Source organism: Dendrobates tinctorius, unplaced genomic scaffold (genome assembly GCF_039654945.1).
Source record: "Dendrobates tinctorius isolate UK_male_01 unplaced genomic scaffold, ASM3965494v1 ptg000093l, whole genome shotgun sequence".
Taxonomy (NCBI): Eukaryota; Metazoa; Chordata; class Amphibia; order Anura; family Dendrobatidae; genus Dendrobates; species Dendrobates tinctorius.
In genome coordinates, this window is record NW_027361761.1 from 12,765,382 (window position 1) to 12,778,411 (window position 13,030).

At 44.6% G+C, this 13,030-nt stretch overlaps 1 protein-coding gene across 1 annotated transcript in view; it reads right to left on the reverse strand.

The window, feature by feature from the left end:
- The window catches only part of LOC141098648 (cytochrome P450 2C5-like), a 206,986-nt gene that overhangs the window by 12,472 nt on the left and 181,484 nt on the right, over nt 1-13,030 (reverse strand). Inside the window, exon 11 of the mRNA XM_073586620.1 lies at nt 6,659-6,800. Within this exon, the coding sequence (XP_073442721.1) occupies nt 6,659-6,800 (142 nt within the window). The remainder of the gene's footprint in view (nt 1-6,658; nt 6,801-13,030) is intronic.

Consider the following 13,030-nt stretch of genomic DNA (forward strand, 5'->3'; position numbering starts at 1 on the left):
AAGAGGAGGAGGGAATCCTTGATGACATTCAGCCATTGTCTGCTCAGGGACCTCTCCTGGACGAGGTGGAGGAAGAAGAGGAGGAGGAGGAGGAGGATGATGGGGATGATTACTTAGGGGAGGAGGATGCATCTCGTGGGGCAAGTGAAAATGTTGGCGTGGCAAGGTCTGGTACAGGGTTTGTGCGTGACTGGAGGGATGTGGATTTGCCAGAAAGTGCTCCTCCAACCAGCACTCGCAGTGCATCATTGACACCGGGAACATTGGCCCACATGTCAGATTATGCCTTGCAGATCCTAAAAAGGGACCCACGCATTGCCAAAATGATGAACGATGACGACTACTGGTTGGCCAGCATCCTGGATCCACGCTATAAAGGCAAATTACAAAACATCATGCCACAGGAGAACCTTGACCTAATATTGGCTAATAAACAAGCAACTCTGGTAAATCGGTTGCTTGAGGCATTCCCAGCACACAGCAGCGGTTATGGTTCTCACACGAGCCGTACGGGCCGGGGGCAGCTTGGCAGAGGTGTTCGTGGTGCACACAGCAGAAGTGGCGTTGGAGACAGGGGTTTCATGACAATGTTGTGGACTGATTTTTCAAGTACCGCTCACACAACTGGTAATACTGCATCGATGGAAAGTGACAGGAGACAGCAGTTGTCAACTATGGTTACAAACTACATTTCCTCCCATATCGATGTTCTCCCACACAGATCATTCCCCTTTGACTATTGGGCCGCTAAACTGGACACCTGGCCTGAATTGGCCCAATATGCCTTACAGGAGCTCGCTTGCCAGCTGCAAGTGTGCTATCGGGAAGAGTCTTCAGTGCAGCTGGATCAATACTGACAGAAAAAAGGACACGTCTGTCAACCCAAAATGTGGATGATCTAACCTTTATTAAAATGAACCACGCATGGGTTTCCAAGGTTTTTGTCCCACCTTCCCCTGATGACACATAGGGTGACAGAAAAATGGCTTGCTTTGGTCCACCTCTTCCTGGGACTTGACCTATTTCACCTTTTGCATCAGCTGAATGTCCAACATCAACATATGCCACTTTCTAAAACTCCCTAACTGTGCGGCCTCCCCCCCATGGCCGGGGTCACCACCTAGCGCATGACACCGTGCGAGTGCCGTTGCCCTGGACAGGTGGGTAGGCCGACTCTTGGGCGCGGGCACTGGTACAGGGTAGTGCAATCAAGTGTCTCTGACGGTGGTGGTGCACACCCGCCGTCAGACACACCGCCGTACTATGAGGGGCCCAGTGCCAGTACCGACGCCCACGAGTGGGCCCCCCTTGCTTGGCAGGGCCCCAGCATTTGCAATCTTTACCTCTCCCTGCTCCTCCGCTGTGTAGTCTGGGCCGTCAAATCCATACTGTGCCTGACACCGTCTGAGCCTGCCTCCTGATGTATAGACATATATTTTGAATGTGTACGCTATGCATACATGTTATCTGGGGATACGGTACCCTTTCTAACCTTTGTGCAATCACGTGCAATCCATACTGGGCCTAACACCGTCTGAGCCTGCCTCCTGATGTATAGACATATATTTTGAATGTGTACGCTATCCATACATGTTATCTGGGGATACGGTACCCTTTCTAACCTTTGTGCAATCACGTGCAATCCATACTGGGCCTAACACCGTCTGAGCCTGCCTCCTGATGTATAGACATATATTTTGAATGTGTACGCTATCCATACATGTTATCCGGGGAAACGGTACCCTTTCTAACCTTTGTGCAATCTCGTGCAATCCATACTGGGCCTAACACCGTCTGAGCCTGCCTCCTGATGTATAGACATATATTTTGAATGTGTACGCTATCCATACATGTTATCTGGGGATACGGTACCCTTTCTAACCTTTGTGCAATCACGTGCAATCCATACTGGGCCTAACACCGTCTGAGCCTGCCTCCTGATGTATAGACATATATTTTGAATGTGTACGCTATCCATACATGTTATCTGGGGATACGGTACCCTTTCTCACCTTTGTGCAATCACGTGTAATCCATACTGGGCGTGAGAACGGCTGGCGAGCTGTTAAGCAAGCTACAGCACCTGTGGTTTGCACACGTAAGTTTTTCATTTTTTCAGGAATGACGGTTAGGCCTAATTCCGGAACTGCGGTTGACCTGCACTTACTGGGAAATCATTGTTCACGGGTAATAATTGTAATCAGTGATCCCCATCACTAACGTTGTTCAGCGGGTTATCTGCACCTGTAAGCGACAAACGCTGGCCTTTTCAGTGTAGCGCACATGCAGCCACGGACATGTAAGGGCATGACACACCAGATATTGGCCAATCTCATGTGCCAGAGCCTCACGTGTCCGTCTAGTAAGCCGGACTCGGACCGCGGGGCATGACGGAGTCTCGTTCGTTAACGGAATTAAGCTTGCAATGTGTGCATCTGTTCTGTAGCTGGCATGGTTGAGGTTTCCCAGGTGGAGTCGAATTTAACCGTAGGCTCCACTCCTGGTGGTGCCCTTCTGGACATTCCTTTAAGGTTCAGCTTTGCAACCATACTGCCCACGTAAAACAAACACTTTGCCTTCATGAACGCTGTTTGGAGGGTCATGACTCGTGGGAATAACGCCGCCCAATCAGTTAACCTGCTAGAGAGATCGTTCGTTGCTCCCAAGCATGACATCACACTCCCTAGGAAGAAGGTAAAGCCACTGTGGCGACCGTACTCCTGGGGGCGACACAGGTGCACTGATGCCCAGCCACTGCTCGATGAATCTGCTGGTACATTGACCCTGACCACTACATTCCCCTCGCACGCTACACGACCTGAATCTGACCCTGATGAAACTCAGGTTACCCTTCCCATATACAGTTCCATCTTACACGGTGACAAAGAGGAAGCTGCAGATGAAAGTGCAGGTTCGGCCCACCCACCATCAGACACACCACCGTACTATCAGGGGCCCTGTGCCAGTGCCGTCGCCAATGAGTGGGCCCCCCCTGCTTGGGGACGACGAGGAATCCAGACAAGTACAGGGATTCCCTAGCGAGGAGACTTATTTGATTGTTTTCAATGTTGGGACAGCAATTTTTGGGGAGCACTATACTCTGGAGAATGATAGATGGGGCCCACCATACACTGGAACATTGCAAAGGTGGACATCAGACACTGGAGCAGCATTTACAGGGCCCATTATACACTAGAGCATTAGAAATGGGGCCCATTATGTTTGGAGCATTATTTGGGCCCATAAGACAGTGGAGCTTCATCCATGGGGACCAACATATACTGTAGCATTATGTGGAGCTCATCATATACTGTTTCAAACATTATATGGGACCAATGATTCTGTATGGAGAAATAGATGGGCCTCGTCATGAGATGTAAAAAGTGAGGTAATTTTCATTGTACTATACCGCTATTTCTCTGCCGTATCGGAGCATGATGAGTTGTGGTATGTGTTAAAGGGGCGCTCTTTCTCCCAGGGCACATGAAAACCTGCAGCCAGCCCTCCCCCCCCACAACTTTAGCCAAATAACCCCCATTTTTCAGTGCGTAACTTGTATTATGAAGTTAATTAAGGTTGACAAGCTTAAGTAAGAAGAATTGATGCTTTTGGCATTCAAATGGGCACTGTAGGTGTGTTTCCTGTCCTCCTCTCACTGCCGACTTTTATTCCCCATTGACTTACATTGGGTTTCGTGTTTCGGGACGACCCCGACTTTTTCCTATAATCAGACGATCTTGCTCGACCCGACTTTTGGAAAAGTCGGGTTTCACGAAACGAAACGCGACCCTAAAAAACCAAAAGTCGCTCAACTCTAATGTTGACGTTTCAGAGATGGAGGGTGAGGAGGAGGAAATGCAGGAACTGCTGTAGAAGGTGAAGGAAACCTTGATTGCTTCAAGGCCCACAATCCTCGATGTTGGTAGTACGTATTATATCCCAGGGGCAGACTTTGTCCCGGTGTTCACATTGTTCACCCAGTCTGCCATCAGGGAAATGCAGTGTACTACAAGCATTTGTCCAGGTGTCCGTGGTTAAGTGAACCTTCCCCAGTAAAAACACTAGACATAGCATGGACACAAACTTGTATAAGGTGGGAATGGCACACCGGTAGCAATAGTGACAGCTTGGGACCGAGTAAAGATGGATGGCCACCACCACGAGGCTTCAGCAAGCAGTCAGGAAATGTGGCCACTTAGTATTGTGGCTTGTGGATGGCTGCGTATTTATGCTTGCATCCCTAGTACTGGGGTAGGGACAACTGAATGCTGCACATGAACGTAGTTCAAGGACATGAACGTAGTTGCTGTTAGTGGTTGCGAGTGTGCAATGACAGGTGCATGGTGGGAGGCATGTTAGCCTGCAACGCAGACAAAGGATTGGAGTGCATGTAGAACAAGGGGAAGAGCCATTGGTATTACCTGCAGACACTGTTCAAGACCCTGCCTTTTGGCCCAACTAGTCGAGTGCTTTGCTGTCATGTGCCTGAGGATGCTGGTGATGGTCAGGTTCGTAATTAGCCTGCCCTTCCTGATGTTGCAAATGACCTTTTGTGGGTTAACTGTACTGTTTTTAAAAAAGCACCAGACTCGTGAACACCTAACCCATGGCATGGCAACTTCACTTCACTGCCTCTTCCTGCCTGTTGTGGTGCTGCGGATACCTTCCCTTCTGCACTGGTGTCCTCGTTCTGCATGTCACCTTCCCAGATTGGGTCAGTGATTTCATTGTCCACCACCTCATCTTCCACTTCTGGATCCTGGTCCTTCTCCTGACTTGTTGTTGGCAATTGTGCTTCAGAGTGTCCAAGTGTGGGATTACTTGTCTACAGGCACTCAGCCTTGTGTGAATAAAGAGGATCATGGTTAGGATTATGTGGCTCAGAATCGCGGCTACTGAGACTGGATCTTATGGAAGACAGGGTTATGCTGGCAAGCTGACTGGAAGAAATATCTGCTATCCTTCCAACAAACTTTTCACACTGGTCTGTCTCCAAGAGTGGCATTCCACACCCCCTTACAAAGCGAGACAAGAAGCTGGGTTGACATGAGGTGGGGGGAGGGGTATGAGTCCAGTGCAGTAGCTCTCCCACTTATATTTTGAGATAATAAATATGCTCCTGGCTGTCCTGACTGCTTCTATGATTACAGCAATCATTTCCCAAAAGAACTGGTCTATTCAGCTTGTCTAATTTCAGTCTGACAGGAGACTCTCTAGCACATACCTTACTCTTAGATGTCCACGACACAATAAGAAATTCTCTAGTATCCCCTGGGGCTGAGCTAACCACTTCCTTGTCATCCATGATATTTTATCCACTGTAGTTGCTGGATGATTCTAAATCAACAGTGCTGCTTCTATCAGTCACAGTTAAACATAGCTGCATGTATATTTCTATTGTACAGGGTGGGCCATTTATATGGATACACCTAAATAAAATAGGAATGGTTGGTAATATCATAACTGTTTGTGGTACATTATTATATAGGAGGGGGGAAACTTCTCAAGATGGGTGGTGACCATGGCGGCTATTTTGAAGTTGGCCATATTGGATCCAACTTTATTTTTTCCAATGGGAAGAGGGTCATGTGACACATCAAACTTATTGAGAATTTCACAAGAAAAACAATGGTGTGCTTGTTTTTAATGTAACTTTATTCTTTCATGAGATATTTACAAGTTACTCTTTGTTTACAACCATTGACATGTCGCAGAGGTTAACACGTGAGGAGCGGATAGAAATTGTGTTGATGTCTTGTGAACACAGTTCCCGGGTCATTGCAGCAGATTTCAATGCAAGACACCATACGAGACCACCCTTCTTCCATCCTACAGTTAGCAAACTGTTTGCCAAATTTTGTGAAACAGGTTCAGTGTTGGATTTGCCAAAATGTGGACACAAGAAAACTTTCACTAATGAGGAAACATCAGTTACTGTCCTAGCTTCATTCAGCAAGGGCCCACAGCGTAGCACTCGTCGCATGTCACTGGAGAGTGGCATCAGTTGAACATCCCTTCGGCAGATATTAGCTACTCACAAATGGCACCCTTACAAATTCCAGCTGCTGCAGCATCTCAACGAGGATGACCCAGATCGGCTCGCTGAATTTGCAGATTTGGCAAAATAAAAATTGGAACTTAGACTTTTATCTTTCGGGTCTGAAGGCAATTATCTATGCTGTGAAGACACGAGATGTGCAGCATCTGAAACAACCGACACTGGAAGCCTGTGCTAGCATTTCTTCTGTGGTGTTGCTATCAGTGTGTCAAGAGTGGGAGAAGAGGGTTGCATTGACAATCCAACACTATGGGCAGCACTTTGAACACATTTTATAAATGGTCATAAACTTGTAAATAACTCATGAAAGAATAAAGTTACCTTAAAACCAAGCACACCACTGTGTTTCTTGTGAAATTCTCAATATGTTTGATGTGTCACATGATCCTCTTACCTTTGGAAAAAATAAAGTTAGATCCAAAATGGCCAACTTCAAAATGGCCACCATGGTCACCACCCATCTTGAAAAGTTTCCCCCCTCATATACTAATGTGCCACAAACAGGAAGTTGATGTCACCAACCATTCCCATTTTATTTAGGTGTATCCATATAAATGGCCCACCCTGTATTTACAACAAACACTAGTCATGTCTCCTTACTTTGGATTTCTGGATATTTCATCATCAGTAGAAGGCCCCATCTCAGGGTAGTAGAGGTTGTCTCCATTCCAGCAGCGAACAAGTCAGTTACAACAGCTGTTAAGTTTTCATCGTGAAAATATAACTCAGGATTTGGTTTCTCCTGAAAAGCACAAAATGCAGAATACATCAGTTAGGAAACACTGAAGACAAATATGAAGAGAATCAAAAAGTAATGGAGCAAAGTAAATCTCCATTATTGTTTCATTTATAATTCAATTGTTTTTGAATAATTTCTAACTATAACTTAGGAGCACTTGTGGTCATGGGGGATTCCCTGTTGATAGGAACAGAGGCCGCTATCTGCAGACCAGATACAACTTCAAGAGAAATGTGCTGTCTTCCAGGTGCAAAAATTAAAGATGTTTATGAGAGGATATCAGGACTCTTCAGACCTACAGATGACTACCCATTCCTGCTACTACATGTGGGGACAAATGACACTGCAAGAAACGACCTGGAAACCATCTGCAGAGACTTTGAAGACTTAGGCAAGAAAGTGAAAGAACTGGGAGCGCAGGTGGTCTTCTCTTCCATCCTCCCAGTGGATGGCCATGGAACAAGGAGGTGGAATAAGATTCTGCAGGTGAACAACTGGCTACGTCGATGGTGCCGTCAGCAACGATTTGGATTTATGGATCACGGAGTGACTTACCTTTACGATGGACTACTTGCTAGAGATGGGGTACACCTTGCGAAGACTGGAAAACAAGTATTTGGAAGTCGCCTTGCTACACTTGTAAGGAGAGCTTTAAACTAGAACAAAGTCAGAAGGGAAGCAAAATACCAGAAAAAGCCATACACCTGACAAATGCTATTGAGAACTCTGCTATTAGAAGAGGAAAAGAAGAACAAAGACAAAAGAATCTAAAAAGAAAAAAAAATTTTGGAGAAAGAGAAAACAATCACAAACTAAAATGTTTCCATACTAATGCACAAAGCATGGGCAACAAACAAGGAGAATTGGAACTACTAATGCAGGAAAAGAAATATGATGTCATTGGAATCACTGAAACTTGGTGGGACAATACACATGATTGGAATACAAGACTAGAAGGATACAACTTATTTGCAAGAAACAGACTTGATAAACGAGGAGGAGGTGTCGCATTGTATGTTAGAAACGCGTATATCTGCACAGAGATTGAAGCTTCAGAGACTGGGAGTTCTGTGGAAACTGTTTGGGTAAGAATACAAGGACAGAAAAATGAAAAGGACACCATTGTAGATATTTACTACAGGCCGCCTGTGCAAGCTGAAGATATGGATGAACTCTTTATGCATCAAATGGCCAAGTTCTCCAAAAAATATGACATAGTTGTCATGGGAGATTTCAACTATCCAGACATTTGTTGGGAATCTCTCTCAGGCAAAACTAACAGGTCAAGGAAATTCTTATCCTCTCTTGCTGACAACTTTATCTTCCAAAAGGTAGGGGAGAAAACAAGGGGAACTGCTACCTTGGATCTAATCCTTATAAACAGGGAGGAAATGGATGAGGAGGTAAAATTGGCTGGGACCCTAGGAGGTAGCGACCATGCTATTTTAGAATTTTGGATAACTAGAGGAGGAAGACTTGTGAAGACTCAGACTTCAAGATTAGATTTCAGAAAGGCAGATTTTAAGGCATTCAGAAAGAGAATTGGAGGGATCCAGTGGCTGGATATCCTTAAAGACAAAAATGTCCAGGAGGGATGGGAAATCTTGAAAAATGAAATTCTCAAAGCACAATTGTTAACAATTCTGAAAAGAGGGAAGAATAGGAAGCATTTAAGGAAACCAGGATGGATGAACACAGAACTTAAGCACATGCTAAAAAGGAAGAAAGAAATGTTTATAAAATGGAAAGAGGGAGGCATATCTAAAGAAGAATATAATGCTATCTGCAGAACCTGCAAGGCACAAATCAGATTAGCTAAAGCTGACAATGAATTGAGGCTTGCAAGAGATGTCAAAAGCAATAATAAAGGATTTTTGGGATATGTCAAAAGCAAAAGAAAAGTCAAAGATGCTATAGGATTTCTACAGTATGAAAATGATGAAATGGTAAGACAGGATGTTGAGAAGGCCGAACTTTTAAATTCCTATTTTGCATCTGTTTTCTCTCAGAAAGGAAATATAACATCAACTGTTCTTCACTGTCCTATTAAGGGAATAGAAGAATCCAGGATATCTATAAACAGAAAGATAGTGAGGAAACACTTAGCTAACCTAAATGAATTCAAGTCTCCAGGTCCAGATGAATTACACCCCAGAGTACTGAAGGAGATAGCAGAAGAAATTTTTGAACCCCTCTCCATAATCTTTGAAAATTCTTGGAGAACAGGAGAAGTCCCAGAAGACTGGAGAACAGCAAATGTTGTTCCTATCTTCAAAAAGGGGAAGAAGGTGGACCCAGGCAACTATAGGTCGGTGAGTCTGACTTCTATACCAGGAAAGATCTTTGAACAAATTATTAAACAACATGTATGTCAGTACCTGGATAAGAATGAAGTGATTAAACAGAGTCAGCATGAGTTTGTAACTAATAAGTCATGTCAGACTAACTTAATTTACTTCTATGACAGAATCACTGATTGGGTGGATCAAGGAAATGCTGTAGATATAGTATATCTTGACTTCAGCAAAGCATTTGACAAAGTATCTCATACAATCCTTATTGAAAAAATGACTAAGTATGGAATGGACAAGGCAACTGTTAGGTGGATTCATAACTGGCTTAGTGATCGGACCCAAAGAGTGGTCATAAATGGCTGCACATCCAGTTGGAAGAATGTCTCAAGTGGGGTACCACAGGGCTCTGTCCTGGGCCCTGTATTGTTCAACATCTTTATCAACGATTTAGTTGAAGGAATTGAGGGTAAACTGATTAAATTTGCTGATGACACAAAGCTAGGAGGGATAGCTAATACTAGAGAAGAGAGAGGATTCAAAAAGATATAAATAAACTGGAGCAGTGGGCAATAAAAATGAAAAAAGCATATACTGAATGGGAGGAATAGGGCTAAGCAACAGCACATGTGAAAAAGACTTGGGTATACTAATAGATCACATACTGAATATGAGTCAACAGTGTGATGCAGCAGCAAAAAAGGCAAATGCAATTCTAGGATGTATTAACAGAAGCATACAGTCTAGATCACGTGAAGTCATTATTGTCCTCTACTCCTCTTTGGTCAAACCTCATCTGGAATATTGTGTCCAGTTTTGGGCACCACATTTTAAAAAAGACATCAACAAACTGGAGCAAGTTCAGAAAAGAGCGACCTGAATTGTGACCGGTCTGCAAACCCTGTCTTATGAGGAAAGGTTGCAGGATTTGGAAATGTTTAGTTTGCAAAAGAGAAGACTGAGAGGAGACTTAATAGCTGTCTACAAATACCTAAAGGGCTGTCACATTGTAGAAGGATCATCTTTATTCTCATTTGCACAAGGAAAGACTAGAAGCAATGGGATGAAACTGAATGGGAGGAGACACAGATTAGATATTATAAAAAAAAATTTGACAGTTAGAGTGATCAATGAGTGGAACAGGCTGCCACGAGAAGTGGTGAGTTCTCCTTCAAAGGAAGTCTTCAAACAGAGGCTGGACAGACATCTGACTGGGATGATTTAGCGAATCCTGCTTTGAGCAGGGGGTTGGACCAGATGGCCCAGGAGGTCCCTTCCAACTGTATGATTCTATCATTCTTTGATTCTACTTGAAGTTTTGGATACACAGAACTCCAAATCCCCTGTATAGATTTACTTTTAAATGTAAACCTGCTCGCTAGTGGTGACGAGCAGTGACCAATAGAGGGAGCTTACTGTATACTGTGTTATTATTGCTGTCTCCATCTGCACTGACTTTTTTGGGGAGGAGGGGCCTCCGGCCACTTCCCCCATATTTTGGAATTTCTGACATCTCTTCTGCGCCATATCCCTTCCAGAAAATAATTAAACAACCAAAGTACTAATAGAGTGTAAGTGCAGGCTTCACGTTCGAGTCATCGATACTTTGTGGCCTTTCATGGCACATGCACACTACAGTATTCTGCTCTGCCCTCGTCAAGGCAGAGAGAAGTGCACCTAAGCAGGAGTGCAATTGGAGTATACTGTGTGGATGACATAGGATGCATCATCCACATGAAGCGGGAAGAAGGACCACGATTGGAAGAAAAGATGAGGAGCCAGATCAAGACCAGAGATGCCCATTGAACCGAACCGTGCTGTCTGTGGGTATCATGAAAGCTATTTTCTGTGAAAGGTGATGGCCGTACTTTATATTGGGAAAACCTGGTGACAGGTTCCTTTTAACAGGCACTTTTCAATCTTGGAATAAAGCCCCCTTCACACATAGCGAGATTGCTAGCGATATCGCTAAAGCGTCACCTATTTTGTGACGCAACAGCGATATCGGTAGCGATCTCACTATATGTGACACTTACCTCCGACCCGGCTCCCCACTGGATATAGCTGATCGCGCGAGATCGGCCTGGTCCATTTCTCGTTGCCGGCTTCCTGATGGCGCCGACGAGCGACTCCATGGACGTAGGCGGAAGACGTCACCCTCGCTGCGTGTGACAGGTAACTATCGACCGCCGACAGCTGCTGCATCGCTAGTGAGATCTGCCTGTGTGGCAGCTCACTAGCAACCATTTAGCGATGCACCAGCGATCCTGACCGGGTCGTATCGTTGTCGGGATCGCTGGTGCATCGCAAAATGTAACGGTGCCTTAAAAGGAGTTTTCCTGCACCTGAACCAAACTGATCAAACATTGGCCTGAATGAACCGTTGATCTTTCAATTAGGTCAGAATATCACTAGGATAAAATAGGACATATTGATAGAGAATGTCCTAGAAGATATTGTTCACAAAGCATTAAAAGACTGGCTTACAATTGACTAAAGCATCAAAAGAGAAATAAGACTCAGTAAAATCGGCTATCTATAGATGGAGATGAGATAAAAAATAATTTTAGAAGGCAGCATACGTGACTGGCAGTGGATCTCTCATAGAAAAAACAGGAGCGTTCTGCTGGATGAGTGCTGCTGGGTTTGGGAGAAGCAGCAGAGATGGCTGCCAGCCAAATGATCGGCCGAACCTCATTCACTTGACAGATATCAGATATATGGCTTGATTTAGACTAAGGCATGACCCAGAAGCATTGTCACAGTTATAGTGGTAATCCAAAGACAAAGCCATTTTCATTCTAAATCCCTTTCTACTGTATATGGTGACACCATCTATACCATTTTGCAATATACTTGCATTTAAAAAATCCTTATCCTTCCCGTGATGACATCATAGAATCCACCCAGGGAACAGCATTAAGTTGCAAAGCAACAGATCACTGGACTTAGAGTTCAAGGGTTTGTCTCAGCAAAACAATACTTTGTTCAGGAGACTGGATATGCAGCAAAATGGCAAACTCAGTCGTACTTGCCCACTAGCATCCACCAGCATCCAACACAGGCCAAAATGTAGTCTGTGCAGCGACACAAAGTAGTGATGTCCCGGTTGCCCCTAGCTGCCTGACCGCTGAAGCTTGTGATTGGCTGTAGCAGTCAGGCGATTTGAGCTGCATGTCATCAGATGTTATATAGTGATGCACTTCACAAAGTCATCTGACTGCTGCAGCCAATCACAGGCAGCACTGATCTGGTGGCTGGTGAAACAGTGGCATTCATTCTTCCTAACTCTTTGCAGACCAAGTCTTTATCATCAGTTTGGTTATAGTGATCCAAGCTCTGTCTATTTTTTATGGACATGTATATTTAGCTTAAAAAAGTTGTCTACTATTTTTATATTGATGAGCTTTTGGATTGGTCATCATTGTCTGATAGGCCGGGGTCCGACATCCGGCACTCTCCAGACCAGCTGTTATCGATGTCTGCGCCGGCCAGAAGTACTCACTTTGCCGAGCAGCTCTGTCTACTTGTATGGCCGGGGCTTGCTACTGCACATCAGCCTCCTCTTCAAATCAATAGGAGGCGGATGTGTAGTACCCTGAGGCAGTCACTACAAGTAGACGGAGCAGCTCAGCAAGTGAGCACTTCTGGATGGTGCCCACTGTCGCTGAAACCAATAACACCTGATATGGAGGGTGCCGGGTGTCAGACCTCGGAAGATCTGACATTGATGACCAATCCTAGATCATTATAGTTAAAATAGCGGACAAACTCTTTAAGCTAAATTTACATGTCCATGAAAAATAGACAGTGATCGTATCATAATAACCAATCTGACAGTCGGGACTCCAGACCTGAAATAACTTTTCCATTGAAGTATACAAGCCGTTAGCTCAGGTCAAGAGTGTCACCATAGTTCAAAGCTATGATTAAGGAATTTCA